Genomic DNA, 16,633 nt, shown 5'->3' on the forward strand with positions numbered 1-16,633 from the left:
TGGCGCAAACAGACCGACAGACCAACGGACCAACAGACAGACAGGGCAAAAACAATATGTCCCCCACTACTATAGTGGGGGACATAAAAATACAACAAATGACAAATACAACTATGATTCATTCGTGTTCACAAAGCCCCGTATTACAAGGTCATTAAAAGTCTTTATTAGACATAAGATAATTCAAATTACGTTTGCTTTTTATCTATATATATGTTGAACACACTTAACACATCAAATTTATTTTTTGAAGTATTTCGGATGCAAATTTAGTGTTTCCTGCGTTGACATAAGTATAATGAATATTGAAATAATTCCACAAAGGAAAAGGGGTGAGACACATTTGATGACGATCCTCATCAAATTTCCTGCATTAGTAAGAGATAAACAATGATACACACATCATTAAGTCTGACAAAGCTATGTATTATAATGATTTCATAAGAATGTTTTTGGTTTTCAACTTAAGTCTGACTCAAGTTATCTTTAGGGAGCTTTGTGAATATAACCCAAGACTACACAATCAAAGGAACATTACTAAGTACATAAGTATAAAATATGATATCACAGTTTCTAATATCTCATGGGATTGACACAATGTAGGATGAAACTTCTGGCCAAACTGGTTCATATCATGTTCAAGATACTGGTGATTCTGTACAAACAACAATTTGGTTAATGTCCATGGAAATATGTAAAGCTGTGTAACCAGTAAAACACTGGATGATAGACGTATAACAGAAACTTTGTTAATACATGGTACTAGAAGTGCAACTTTGCAATAATTATAAAGCTGAAAATGAAACAAAACAACAAATCTGGACGGAATATTGTAATAAATTAACATAGTGCGCAAAATAACAGTGCATTCCATACATATAACAAAAAACATGAACATAAAAGGATAGGTACAAGTTAACATAGCAATAATATACCAGTAGTCATTACTCCATCCCTACTGAAAACAACTTACACAAACATGCGTTTATATGAGGCTTGTTCAGGAAAAACTGGGCTTATAATATGCGAGCTCAAAGTGTTGTCCTTGATTAGCCTGCGCATTTGGAACAGGCTACTGAGGAACAGGCTACTGAGGAACAGGCTACTGAGGAACAGGCTACTGAGGGACAACACTTTCCTATGATATGCATTTTTTTTTAGTTAATCCCTTCTTGAAGAAAATCAACTTAAGGTGAAAAAAAGTCGTCCCTGATCAGACTGTGCAGACACGACAAACTAATCTGGGACGACACTTAAATCATATGCATAAAGCCTAGTTTACCCTGAAAGCAGCTCAACTTATAAGAGCGTGTGTTCATGCATGAAGACACAGGGCACAAGACTCAAGTTCCATGATGGGGGGTAAACAATCACCTGAGTTGCTAATGAGTTGCCAGTCATGAGGATTATATGTCGCTGAATTGATGAAGGATCAATTAAATGCTATACAAAGAATTAAATTGAACTACCACTGCTTGTAACAATGAGCAAGAAATGTTCTATACATGTGAACATTAATCTTGCTTGTGAATCATGGTCATAGCTGAACCTGCTGTGATAGAATAACCTCTCCAAAAATAAATGAAGATTTTTATGTTTGAAGTGTTGTGAAAAATATATAATAGCATATAATAAAATGTTCAGATTGTTTTAGACAAACTGTAGACAATCTTGAGAGTGGTAGAATTGTCCTGAAAACATATCAGTGCTGACATAAACATTCAGCAGTAGCTCTAAAATGACACCAAGGGTACTATTGTTCATGCTCTGTAGACCTCAGTCCCCACAAAACACACAGCAAATATACTAAATAAATATAGTTTAAAACAAATAATTGAGCCATGCCCTTGGAAAACAAGGCTTTATTCAGTTTGTTTAAGAGTCATTGAGCCATGCCCTTGGAAAACAAGGCTTTATTCAGTTTGTTTAAGAGTCATTGAGCCATGCCCTTGGAAAACAAGGCTTTATTCAGTTTGTTTAAAAGTCATTGAGCCATGCCCTTGGAAAACAAGGCTTTATTCAGTCTGTTTAAGAGTCCTTTCAGATTAGCCTGTGTAGTAATCAGGGGCATAACTTTCTTGCGGTTTGGAAATTTTTTTTAAAAGAAGTCTCTTTTCAGCAAAAATCCAGTTTCAGAAGAAATGTTCATTGTAGTCTCTAATAAGACTGTTCGGACACTTTATGCACGTGAATTAAGCCCAGTTTTCAGACAGCGCAGATCCAAGTCAGCTTTACAATGGAGCCAAATTATGCTGATGGCCACATACAAATGAGGGCTGGCTATAGTTGGTGGATTGTTGCTATGTTTCATTTCTGGGGGGTCGGGCGGGTCGCCGGGGTGGGGACGGGTTCTTGGATCTCATGGAGGCAGAGTTGACACTCTGACGGCCACGTGGCAGGGGGGGCTTTGCACTACTGGTGCGCTCTGTGCTACTGCGGCTGTCCTGAAAACACAAAGCGTTTTAGAGATCAAGGCACTTTTACATATTCATATCATAAACATAGTATTTTTTACCCAAAGTTGGAAAGCTTTTTTCAATAAAATATAATGTAAATAACTATATTTGGTATTTTGTTGACTTTGCAGATTTTAATCTGAAATAGATGGGAAGCTCTAAAGAAAGTATGTACACAATTACAATTTGAGATGTAATGTTTATTCCCAATTTCAAACAGTATTAACAACAACAACATTAACGTTTAATGGCTTTAACATGCATTTAAATGCAACATTGGTTCTACCCATGCTATGAAAATGCCAAAAAAGCATACAGATAAAATTTGATCATCTGTATTTGCATACTAATATATATCATGTCTCAAAACCATGGTGAAAATGACATAAATAATTACATTGCAAAAACACAGAGATGTGTAATTGTAAGATCTGGGTAAGGAGTTACTTGTCAAGCCACTACAAGGGATTAAACAAAATATTGGGAAAATTCTTCACTACTCATCTGAATAACATGATGTGATGCTAAAATATAAGGTTTTGAAAAAAAATAATCATGGAGTAAATGGGAATAAAAAAGTGTTCATTTACTTCTATAAAAACAGAAAATTGGACATTATTTGATTCCTGTTCTGGGAAAACTGGGCTTGATGCATGTGAAGTGTGTACAAGCTAATTAGAGACAAATCTTTCCAGCAAAACTTTGTGTTAAGAAGAGACTTGCTATAAAAATAAAACTCCATACAAGTGGATAGTGTCCAGTCTGATGAGCCGTTGCAGACTGCACAGACTAACTCCATACAAGTGGATAGTGTCCAGTCTGATGAGCCGTTGCAGACTGCACAGGCTAACTCCATACAAGTGGATAGTGTCCAGTCTGATGAGCCGTTGCAGACTGCACAGACTAACTCCATAAAAGTGGATAGTGTCCAGCCTGATGAGCCGTTGCAGACTGCACAGGCTAACTCCATACAAGTGGATAGTGTCCAGTCTGATGAGCCGTTGCAGACTGCACAGACTAACTCCATAAAAGTGGATAGTGTCCAGCCTGATGAGCCGTTGCAGACTGCACAGGCTAACTCCATACAAGTGGATAGTGTCCAGTCTGATGAGCCGTTGCAGACTGCACAGGCTAACTCCATAAAAGTGGATAGTGTCCAGCCTGATGAGCCGTTGCAGACTGCACAGGCTAACTCCATACAAGTGGATAGTGTCCAGCCTGATGAGCTGTTGCAGACTGCACAGGCTAACTCCATACAAGTGGATAGTGTCCAGTCTGATGAGCCGTTGCAGACTGCACAGACTAACTCCATAAAAGTGGATAGTGTCCAGCCTGATGAGCCGTTGCAGACTGCACAGGCTAACTCCATACAAGTGGATAGTGTCCAGTCTGATGAGCCGTTGCAGACTGCACAGGCTAACTCCATAAAAGTGGATAGTGTCCAGCCTGATGAGCCGTTGCAGACTGCACAGGCTAACTCCATACAAGTGGATAGTGTCCAGCCTGATGAGCTGTTGCAGACTGCACAGGCTAACTCCATACAAGTGGATAGTGTCCAGTCTGATGAGCCGTTGCAGACTGCACAGACTAACTCCATAAAAGTGGATAGTGTCCAGCCTGATGAGCCGTTGCAGACTGCACAGGCTAACTCCATACAAGTGGATAGTGTCCAGTCTGATGAGCCGTTGTAGACTGCACAGGCTAACTCCATACAAGTGGATAGTGTCCTGCCTGATGAGCTGTTGCAGACTGCACAGGCTAACTCCATACAAGTGGATAGTGTCCAGTCTGATGAGCCGTTGCAGACTGCACAGACTAACTCCATAAAAGTGGATAGTGTCCAGTCTGATGAGCGGTTGCAGGCTGCACAGGCTAACTCCATACAAGTGGATAGTGTCCAGTCTGATGAGCTGTTGCAGACTGCACAGGCTAACTCCATACAAGTGGATAGTGTCCAGTCTGATGAGCGGTTGCAGGCTGCACAGACTAACTCCATAAAAGTGGATAGTGTCCAGCCTGATGAGCTGTTGCAGACTGCACAGGCTAACTCCATACAAGTGGATAGTGTCCAGTCTGATGAGCCGTTGCAGACTGCACAGGCTAACTCCATACAAGTGGATAGTGTCCAGCCTGATGAGCCGTTGCAGACTGCACAGGCTAACTCCATACAAGTGGATAGTGTCCAGTCTGATGAGCCGTTGCAGACTGCACAGGCTAACTCCATACAAGTGGATAGTGTCCAGTCTGATGAGTGGTTGCAGACTGCACAGGCTAACTCCATACAAGTGGATAGTGTCCTGCCTGATGAGCCGTTGCAGACTGCACAGGCTAACTCCATACAAGTGGATAGTGTCCAGCCTGATGAGCTGTTGCAGACTGCACAGGCTAACTCCATACAAGTGGATAGTGTCCAGTCTGATGAGCCGTTGCAGACTGCACAGGCTAACTCCATACAAGTGGATAGTGTCCAGCCTGATGAGCTGTTGCAGACTGCACAGGCTAACTCCATACAAGTGGATAGTGTCCAGTCTGATGAGCCGTTGCAGACTGCACAGGCTAACTCCATACAAGTGGATAGTGTCCAGTCTGATGAGCCGTTGCAGACTGCACAGGCTAACTCCATAAAAGTGGATAGTGTCCAGTCTGATGAGCCGTTGCAGACTGCACAGGCTAACTCCATACAAGTGGATAGTGTCCAGTCTGATGAGCCGTTGCAGACTGCACAGACTAACTCCATAAAAGTGGATAGTGTCCAGTCTGATAAGCCGTTGCAGACTGCACAGGCTAACTCCATACAAGTGGATAGTGTCCAGCCTGATGAGCCGTTGCAGACTGCACAGGCTAACTCCATACAAGTGGATAGTGTCCAGCCTGATGAGTGGTTGCAGACTGCACAGACTAACTCCATAAAAGTGGATAGTGTCCAGTCTGATGAGCCGTTGCAGACTGCACAGGCTAACTCCATAAAAGTGGATAGTGTCCAGTCTGATGAGCCGTTGCAGACTGCACAGGCTAACTCCATACAAGTGGATAGTGTCCAGCCTGATGAGTGGTTGCAGACTGCACAGGCTAACTCCATACAAGTGGATAGTGTCCTGCCTGATGAGCCGTTGCAGACTGCACAGGCTAACTCCATACAAGTGGATAGTGTCCAGTCTGATGAGCCGTTGCAGACTGCACAGGCTAACTCCATACAAGTGGATAGTGTCCTGCCTGATGAGCCGTTGCAGACTGCACAGGCTAACTCCATTTAAGTGGATAGTGTCCTGCCTGATGAGCCGTTGCAGACTGCACAGGCTAACTCCATACAAGTGGATAGTGTCCAGCCTGATGAGTGGTTGCAGACTGCACAGACTTTTTTTACACCATGCAATAAGCCTAGTTTAACCAAACGAAGATGATTTTACAATGAGAGTTTAATCAAATATTATTTTTGGGAACCAAATACATTGAATTATCAATATGAAATAAATGAGCAACTGTTGCACATAGAAATACATGTGAGTGTTATACATATTATTAACACAGAAACTATAACAAATGAAATATAATTTATAATTACATGTACAAATAAATGCCTTAACAGTTTTAAACTTGTGTGAAAGGTAGTCAAGGAAGCATTAGATATCCCAGCTTTTATCACACATCATGTGACAGTAGCATCCACCCACCCAGCAATTCTACAAGAAAAATGAAAAAGTACTTGCTTATTCAAACTCAATGTATTTGTTACTCAAATGGCATTTGATTCTTAGTCTATAAATACTGGTATACCATTAAGGTAAAAAAATCAATTCTAACAAAAATTTGTAAGCTGTAAAAAGTTATTGTGCTTTTAATTTATATGCAGGATTTTCGACTGTTTTTTTTTAATGGTCAATTATTTTTTTTAATGTTCAAATTGATTATAAGTAAAAAAAATCACTAACTGGTTATTGAGAAACAAAAGAAAAATAAAACAAATGGGTATAAGCCAGCTAGAGTGTGATAAAAAAAACAGTCAGCTGTTACATGATGAACATTTCCAGCTCCCTGAATTTTCATGCACACAATATTGACTACATACACAGTGGATGATAACCTACTGCCTGACTGCTCCTCTAGTGGAGTGTAACCCTATAAGGAAACACACCACAGGATATAAAGCACACGAACGAAGATAAAACATAGCGGATAAAACAGGACTGCTAATCTTAAAAATATTCATTTACCTCAAACACAACAAACAACTAGAAACGGCGCAGCAGAGGCCAACGCCTATCCCCACGCTGCATGTTTGACCCAGGAGGCGCACCAGGGTTGGTAATGGGGCCATGCATAGTTGAGATTGACCGTATTGTCAAAAGAGATGTTCAGTATCAATTTGAAGTAAAGCGGTGTAGAAATGAAGAAGTTAATGTAAAATAACCTTATAAAAGAGCACCTCAGAACGGGTGCAACACTCGGCTGCAGGTGCAGTTTTGAATAAATGAAAGCTTGTCGGAATTATTTTTTTAGGTCACAGTGACCTTAACCTTTGACCTAATGACCCCAAAAAAGGTGTAACACGTAGAACTCATTAAGGTGCAGCTACATATGAAGTTTCAATGTTTTAGGTTGAAGCACTTTGATTTTAGAGCCAATGTTCAAAACCTTAACAAAATGTTAAGGATTAAGCACGACACAGACGTCAGACGACGAGCTGGCTATGACAATACCTCCGGTTTTCTCCGAAAACAGCTGATCTAAAAATGAGTGAAAATCTCTGACCAGGCCCCACCCCAACCCCCATTACTTTTGACCCAGGGGTAAGATCAAAATTCCAAATAGTGCACGGTCGCACATATGCTCATAGCTACCATGTGTGTAAGTTTCAAGGTTCTAGTGCTAATAGTGTAGGAGGAGATAGTGGCCAGGCCGGACAGACAGACGGGAGATAAACACATAATCCCCACTTTTTCTCCGAAAAGCGTGGGGATAATTATAATAACATAATTGCAAATAAATAGAAACTAGAAATGTAAAAAGTGCAAGCATAATACCTTTTTCCTTGATATCTCATATTACATTCAAGATAAGGCAAAATTTTAATATAAAAATTCACAAGGGCAATACCTGTAAAATTATGGGAGCATGACCCATAAGCACTAAAACTCAATGTTACTATGAAATATCCATTTATTAACTCATAAAGTTTGCAAGATATGATCCATTCAAAATGTAACTGTAATAAAATGACTAAGCCAATAACTTAAAACAAATCTGAAAGCAAAAGTCATGATTCTTGCGCATGCACATTAGTAAGACCTATGTTTAGTTTAAACCTATTTATTTATACATGTAGCTTGATTGCATCGAAAGCCTGTGGCTTATATAAACCCTCTAGAGTCCGTTTCCTGGGCCTTGAACCAGTACTTGGTGTCTTTGAAGGAAATCTAAAGAACGCTCCCACAGTGGGAGTCTGTGGCCTCCCGGTCGCTAGGCGGAAACCATTTTCACTACACCACAGCGACCTGTAAGACCTATGTTTGAAGATGATATCTCTTATAGATTTGAAGATATAATACACACACACAATTTTAATGCAAAAAAATAAACAAAGGGAAGTAAGTCTTGAAATACATAAAAGGTCCGTGTATATACCATCTTTTCCTTTTTTGTTTTGAATTTGACACAACAAAACATGAGCATTAACGCATATTAGTTTATATTCCCAATTTCTAATAACCGAAACAAAAACGAAGTATGAAAACAAAATTAATTTCTTAATATCGTTTTTCGTTGTTCTAATTATAAAACAAAAAATGAAACGTATTTCCCTCTTCAAATTTCGTTTCAATCTTCATATAACGAAAGTCAATGATTACCGGGGTAAAACTTGGTCCCGTTTACCGTTCTTGGTTTGATATTACGGTTTACAAAAAACGAAAAACGAGTGGCGCTGTTCAAAAATCTATAAATAAAAAAAATATTTATAGATCTTTGCTCTGTGCTGCTGTCTTGGGGAGGTAACTCATTCGTGGCTATTGCGCGTTCTTTTTTCCTTTACATAAGAATACATCACTTATTTCGATCAGGATGGCTTCTTACGTGCATTTTTGGGGGAGGGAAAGACACGCCGTAAGGGAAGAAGACGTGGATATTTTCAGTTGTTTTTCCAAATTATATATTTGTCCAAATTGAAATGATCATAATCTGCCATCTAAATGTTTCCTAACGTACCGGTATTTCATGTTGATCCAACCGAATTGATAGGGCTATAGTTAGTCTCTTATGACATTTCTTTTTCTTTGCCCCTATATACTATGCAAATTCAGTACTACTTTTACAACAAGAGGGCCTGAAAGGCCCAAAGTCGCTCACCTGAGATAACAAGATATTATTGGGACAAATCTTCTGACCAAGTTTCACGAAGATCGGAAAAAAAATGTGGCCTCTAGAGTGTTAACAAGGTTTTACTATAGCCATATAAGGAAAAATGCCCTGCCCCCTGGCAGCCATGTTTTTCAACCAACCGGCATCATTTTTGAACTCGTCCAAGATATAATCGGGATGAATCTTCTGACTCAGTTTCATGAAGATCGGACAGTAAATGTGGCCTCTAGAGTGTTAACAAGATTTTACTGTAGCCATATAAGGAAAAATGCCCCGCCCCTTGGAAGCCATTTTTTTCAAGCAAACATAATTATTTTTAAACTCATCCAAGCAAAGGTTACCATTTTTGAACTCATCGAAGATTTCATTTGGTCAAATCTTCTGACCAAGTTTCATGATGATCGGAAAATAAATGTGACCCCTAGAGTGTTAACAAGGTTTTACTATAGCCATATAAGGAAAATAGCCCCGCCCCCGTGGTGACCATGTATTTCATCCAACCGGCATCATTTTTGAACTCATCCAAGATATTATTGGGATGAATCTTCTGACTGAGTTTCATGAAGATTGGACTATAAATGTGGCCTCTAGAGTGTTAACAAGATTTTACTATAGCCTTCTATAGCCATATAAGGAAAAATGCCCCGCCCCTTGGCAGCCATGTTTTTCAAGCAAACGTAACCATTTTTGAACTCATCCAAGATATCATTAAGACAAATCTTCTGACCATATTTCATCAAGATTGGACAATAAATGTGGCCTCTAGAGTGTTAACAAGGTTTTACTATATATACATGTAGCCATATAAGGAAAAATGCCCCGCCCCCTGGCGGCCATGTTTTTAAACCAAACGGCATCATTTTCGAACTTGTCCAAGATATTATTGAGATAAATCTTCTGACCAAGTTTCATGAAGATTGGACAATAAATGTGGCCTCTAGAGTGTTAACAAGATTTTACTAATAGCCATATACAGCCATATAAGAAAAAATGCCCCGCCTTTTGGCAGCCATGTTTTTCAAGCAAAGGTTACCATTTTTGAACTCATCGAAGATATCAGTGGGAAAAATCTTCTGAGCAAGTTTCAGGAAGATTGGACAATAAATGTGGCCTCTAGAGTGTTAACAAGGTTTTACTATAGCCATATAAGGAAAAAAGCCCCGCCCCCTGGCGGCCATGTTATTCAACCAACCGGCATCATTTTCGAACTCATCCAAGATATTATTGGGATGAATCTTCTGACCAAATTTCATGAAGATTGGACAATAAATGTGACCTCTAGAGAGTTAACAAGGCGAATGTTGACGCCGCACAACGCACAACGGTTGACGGACAAAAAGCGATCACAAAAGGTGAGCTAAAAAAACAACTCGTTTTAGTCCTATAATCAGGTAGAGGTCCTTACATTTTAAGAGCTGTAATACCCCTTCCCCTGAGTCCCGTATTCCAATTATTATTACCCCTAAGACCCGAATGATGTGATAAGAAGCACAATAATCGGCGGCGGCTGCTAAAATGTCCCCTATTAACATCACTGTACATAATTGAATGTTAAAGTTGTATTAGTACTGCCAATATTGAAAGAAAGAACAAGACACAGGGGTGAGGCAGAATAAATAAAAAGATGTTTGAAGCTTATGAAATTGTGAAGTGCAAGGTGTCTAATATATAATTTCCAATAAATTCGATTAGGTACAAATACATGTTACATTTCACAACTGAACTGTGATATGTCTCGTGATTTAGCTCTGAAAGAGTTATAACCAAACACCTTATATGAAACTGTTTTGCGCTTGAAATAATTATATATAATATTTTTAATAAATATGCCTATTTAATAACTAATTTAACAACATATTTAATGTTCCGGAAAGAGCGCTCAAGATGAAGCTAATGCTTACAAAATATTTACCTTGCAATGATATTATAACGCCGCTAAAAATGACTTTAAACGTTACGGTTCTTAAAGAAGGCGAATAGCATGCGTAACGCCTATAGAAACTGCTTGCACGCGTTGAAACGTTCCATTTTAGACCCTGGTTGTTTCCTAAAATGGAGCTCGAATACCATTATAGAAAAGCTAGTATATCTGTAACTATACGTGTATGATTTGCCGAGAGAAACGCGCATTCAAACGTTGGTTGCTTGATCTGTTAAAGTGCATGAAAAGTCGAAAAACGTATTATTTTATTCCAGTTCATGTAAAAAGTCATTTGAAAAGTGGAAAAAAACGTACCTTAAAAAAACCTTATTCATAAACTTAATTATTTGTAACAATTTCATAGTTGTAACTTATATGGTATTTTAAATAATGGACTTTAATTAGCGTTGATTTTTCTATTATTATAATATGATGGTCTTGTATTATAATGTTACTAGATCTATTTATTTTCCCATTAGAGTAGCTTATAATAGCTGTCCCAAGACTCGACTTTGTCTATAATTGTCTACATGTATGTATTCAAAAGTAATAAGATCTAAGGGAGAAAACTGCGCAAAAAAATCAATCACGACTTATCTCTCCAAACAGCGGAGCGCCCCTCGTTTTTCGTATACCGTTTTATTAATTCAAGAGCGGTAAATGGAAACAGGCACTGTGTTTCAATTTTCATATATTGATTTTTGTATAATTAAAATTGAAACGAAATATGAATAGAGAAATGTGATTTTTGTTATGTTTTGTTATTAGTACAGTGAAAAACGATTCAAAGAACTCAACTTCGTTTTTGTTTTTTTGTTTTTGTTCCGGTTATAAGAAAATCGGAATATGAACTAACATACGTTGTTTTTTGGTTTTTTTTGTTGTGTCTAATGCAAAATGAAAATGGAAAAGACGGTATATACACGGACAGTGAAAGCCTTAAGGTTTTAAAGAATCCCAGATACCAGCAAGATCTAGCTTAGTGTTTTTCCCATGTCCTTTTTGCATGGCGCTGCTCCACGCCGCCGTTCTGAAGCACCACTTTACCCTTTTCATAGGTAAAAGTTACCATGCACCCTTATCGATAACATCTTACTAGTATGGCCACAAGGCAGCAAAGATATGCGCGGTTGTGAATTAGTCATGCGTGAATAATCCCATGTCAATATCAGTCAATAATTTCAGGGACTTTGTGGCTTTGAAGCCTTTTGTGATACCAAGCACACAAATAGTTTCATAATAAATACTCCTCCACGATAAAATCGGGGACAGTTATTAAGGAGACTTATGATGAAAACCAAGTGTAATCCGCGTGGAAATTGTGACTCTCTGCAAAAATGACAAATAACAATGGAATCAATAATGGACATCATGCACTTAGTAGGGATTAATTAAATGCCTGTGATAATTAACAATTTATAAAACAGTTTAGATACAAACAACCTATTTATAAGTAATCTACACATTGAATGTAACATATTTATAAGTAATCTACACAGTGGATGTATGTCACTGATACAAGTGTATGCAAATTGACGTTTGGTTTACGTTCAAATTTAAAACATCTAAAAAGATTATCGTTAGAGAATGGGATAAGACAAGCATGTTATCATGTATATGTTTGTGCATCTGTGTATAATCAGATTAATACGCATGTATTGCTTTATTGTCCCCTATCGGTGAAACCAGAGGGGACTTATGGTTTGCGCTCTGTCCGTCAGTCCGTCACACTTTTCTGGATCCTGCAATAACTTTATAAGTTCTTCAAATTTTTTCATGAAACTTGAAACATTGATAGATGGCAATATGGAGATTATGCACATCATTTCATTTTGTTCCTACGTCAAGAATTCTGGTTGCTACGGCAACAAATTAAAAAAAATCTGACAATGGTGGACTTTCACCGGTAGGGGACCATATTGCTTGGCAATCTCTTGTTATATTTGTCATGCTGTACAGTTTACTGAAACAGCATGGAACTTAAATGGAAGAAATTGCAAGGTAAATAAATCAGCATTAATTTATGTAAGTTAAATACATAAATTACACTTAAGTGTACTTGTTTTTATTATTTTATATTACCACATTTGCGATTAGATGTTCATCCCAAAACCAGGTTTTAACGGAACGTTTTGCCCTTTTTTGCCTTAACTGCATTTTAAAATGCCCTTTTTGAATAAACTCTTCCATGACCCTTTGCCCCCTGGGAAAACACTGTACATGTAGCTACCCATTTAGTTTCAAGTTACTACCTCTTTAAGTTTTCACAAAATTTAAGTTTAAATAAAAACAACAGAAAATATGGTGCATGAGAAATGTGCTCTTTTGTTCTGTACATCCACTAAATGAGATCTAACTAAATTTAAAACTTCATGTTGATAACTTAGTTAGTTTACAAAATATGCTACAAACAAAACTTATGTGCGACTACAAATTGAACAAAGACAAATTCAATTTATAATCTACGGAAGACAGAAAGAAGAGCCTCAAGTAAGCAAAACTGTAAGTGGTAAAATTCCATGCCTTAAGTTGATAATCACATTCAAGTCAACAGATAGAAATTAAAACATTTTGCTTTAAGTTAAAAAGGAGAAATCTTGCTCATAATCAACAGATAGATGCTCAAACACCTTGTCGAAGTCAATATAAAAGTTAAAACATCTTACTAACAAAATGTGGATATCAGTTTAAAAGATTTCAACATTACTACACTAATAATAATATTACAAGGAACAGAATATTTAAAAAGAAATAAACAAAAACATTTAAGTTTCTGGGTGCACAATATTAGTGTGTGATTACCTGAGGTATGGACTGTGAGAGTGCTCTCCCTGGGCCAGGTCGAGCAGACGGACCTCGAAATGCCTGGGGAGGCGGGATGACACTCATGGTGTCATCTTCCTCGTTGATCACCGACTCCTAGAAGTGGACATGATGATGGGTTAACCTTAATAACCATTAAGAAAAGACACTTGCTTGATAATCAAGAATTGTGCTGACCAATTATGTGTTGTTCTATCAGTGATCAATATCATCACTTGGTTTTATAATCAGATCACTGTGTGCTTTTTGGAAACTATTAAGTAGTACATGTATATAAACAAAACAAAAAGCCTGGTTAAGCACACACAAAACAGAGCAGTTAGGACTGAATGAACAACTAGAAGTGACTATGCCTGGTACTGAACAAACACGAAGAAGTTACTTTGCTTGAGACTGAACAAACAACTAGAAGTGATTATGCAGGAACTAAACAAACAACTAGAAAAGACTTTGCATGGTACTGAACTTACAACTAAAAGTGACTATGACTGGTACTAAACAAACAAGTAGAAGTAACTGTGCCTGGGACTGAATAAACAACTGCAAGTGACTGTGCCTGGGACTGAACAAACAAAAGTAAGTAACTGTGCTCGAGACTTAAACAAGAGGGCCTGAAAGGCCCAAAGTCGCTCACCTGAGATAAAAAGAAATGACCTGTTCTTTGCAGCCCAAGATATCAATAGAACAAATGTTCTAACCAAGTTTCATGAAGAATGAACAACAAATGGCCCCATGGCGGAAATGTTTTTCAACAGACTGGAACCATTTTTGAACTCGTCCAAGATATTATTGGGACAAATCTTCAGACAAAATTTCATGAAGATCCAACAATAAATGTGGCCTCTACAGTGTTAACAAGGCAAATATTCATGATGCACAACGGAAGACAGACAATTGACAAAAGGTGATCACAAAAGTTCACCATGAGCAAAAAATATTATGCTCTTAAAGATTGTCACCATGTATGAAGATCAGCAAGTGTCATTCAGATTGAACTAAAAATGTGACTAAAAGTATTCGCAATGTTTTATTATAAACAACTGTGGTAGTGCGGTCTAGTTCCCTTACGCAAGTGAACCGGTCACGGGACGTTTACGAGTTCTGTAACTTTGTGAGCACTTATGTAATACGGAAATATTTATCGAGTCAAATTAAAGAACGCTTATTTCTAACACACTTACTGGTTGTAAATCAATTAACTAAAGGCGTCTAGTCAGATACACCTGAATACACTCAAAGAATTAATCTATAAGTGAAAACCAAAGCAGCTTTAATGAAAATAACTAACTAATCTAAAGAATCTATGCAGGGCCGGACCCAGTGAGGACATAACTGGGGGGCACACAATTTGTTCCATAAAACAAATGCAGAGGGGGGGAGGGGGCAGCCACAAGAAGACAGTGTACAATGAATGGTCATATATCAATACGTTTACACTGAATATAGGTGATTTCAACATAAAGAAGTAAATATCAAACGCTGTCTGTTAAAGATGTTAAATTTTTATTTAAAATTGTAATTGACATTCAACAGTACAACAAGTAACAAATACACTGTGGCTCCAAATGGTAGGGGGCTGGCAGCTAAATTTAACCACACTGAGCTGGTAGGTGCACTCTAACAGTCATCTTCATGATGAGTTCTGAAAATAAAAAAGAGAGAGTATATAGAAATGTAAAATTCAGTTGAATTAACAATGCAAACATTTTATTTCAAAATATACATAAATAGTTAAATACTGTTGGTCTGATCAATATTTCAATTACCATATTTTATCAGAGCATGATAAAATGTGAATGTTATAAGTTAAAAATGCAAAAGCTGAAAAAAGTGCACAAAACATTTGATAAAATTCAATTTTAATGAAATAAATATCTACATGTACAAGGTGTATACAGAGCGGAACAGGCATACATGTACAATGTTTATCATTGTATGGGCTCTATTTATTGTACTATTAGTATAAAGAAATTTGTTAATAAATTTACACTCAATCTTTTTGTTCCTATATTTCAATACTTTAGAGTTAAACAATTAAAACATACTGAATAAACTAAGCGCAATAAACGCATTATAATACATTTAAAAAAATAAATTCTTACTTTAGACTCGACAACTTTGGCTCAGAATCCGACTCTGTGTTTCTTGGTTTGTTGAATAGACCAAAAAATCGATCCAGTGTTGTTGCCTTTCGCTTCATTTTTATGGAGACAATGCCGTGATAAGCTGTATTATATACCGCAAGAAAAGTCTCCATATCTAATGTTCCCATGTTTATTACATCTGACAATACAAAGTGTTAATTGGTAAACTTGACATAAAAACAAGATTCAAGATCATCCAGACGCTTATTTAGTGTACATCATAGGCACTTAATGTTACCCAGACGCTTAAAATATATGCCAGAAGAGAGCATATCGCACTAAAGAGATTCTTGCGACGGTGATAATCAAGTCTTAACATACAACTGGTGACCCCCTGTGGATAGTAGGCAGTAAGGTTGGAAGGGGCACATCTTCTGTGGGAAATCAGGTAAATCGGAACATCTGGCCAACTTTGTTTCACACACACACAAAATAACAAGGAAAAAGAAGGCTTTAACACCGCCCCCCCCCCCCCCCTGCCTGCTATGCATCATTAAAAATGAACGAATACAGCAAATACCTTAATAATTGTAAAAAGAAGTTCACAATCTGTCAAAAAACTGATATAAATATAAGTTACTGTTAGTAAAGAAGTTGCTTCAAAAATTTAGTTATAAAATAAGTCTAACTTAATCTAAAGAACACAATTTATGGAGAGTGGAAAACTCCAGTGACTCAAATGTAAACAAGGGCTGTTTGTAAAACATGCATGCCCCCCATATGGGCTGTCCGTTGTACTGGCAGCCATTGTGTGAATACGACTTTTGTCACTGTGACCTTGACCTTTGACCTAGTGACCTGAAAATCAATAGGGGTCATCTGCAAGTCACGATCAATGTACCTATGAAGTGTCATGATCCTAGGCAAAAGCGTTCTTGAGTTATCATCCGAAAATCATTTTACTATTTCAAGTCACAGTGACCTTGACCTTTGAC

At 37.7% G+C, this 16,633-nt stretch overlaps 1 protein-coding gene across 2 annotated transcripts in view; it reads right to left on the minus strand.

The window, feature by feature from the left end:
* Positions 1-225: 225 nt before the first annotated feature.
* The window catches only part of LOC127839798 (SH3 and multiple ankyrin repeat domains protein 3-like), a 53,488-nt gene continuing 37,080 nt past the window's right edge, over positions 226-16,633 (minus strand). Inside the window, exons 15-17 of one of the 2 annotated variants that reach the window (XM_052368194.1) lie at positions 13,534-13,650; positions 6,523-6,572; positions 226-2,444 (exon numbers count right to left, since the gene is read on the minus strand). In XM_052368194.1, the coding sequence (XP_052224154.1) occupies positions 2,360-2,444; positions 6,523-6,572; positions 13,534-13,650 (252 nt within the window). In that variant the 3' untranslated portion in view covers positions 226-2,359. The remainder of the gene's footprint in view (positions 2,445-6,522; positions 6,573-13,533; positions 13,651-16,633) is intronic. The other variant, XM_052368187.1, reaches the window with a different exon arrangement.

The sequence above is a fragment of the Dreissena polymorpha genome, chromosome 1, assembly GCF_020536995.1.
Source record: "Dreissena polymorpha isolate Duluth1 chromosome 1, UMN_Dpol_1.0, whole genome shotgun sequence".
Lineage (NCBI taxonomy): Eukaryota > Metazoa > Mollusca > Bivalvia > Myida > Dreissenidae > Dreissena > Dreissena polymorpha.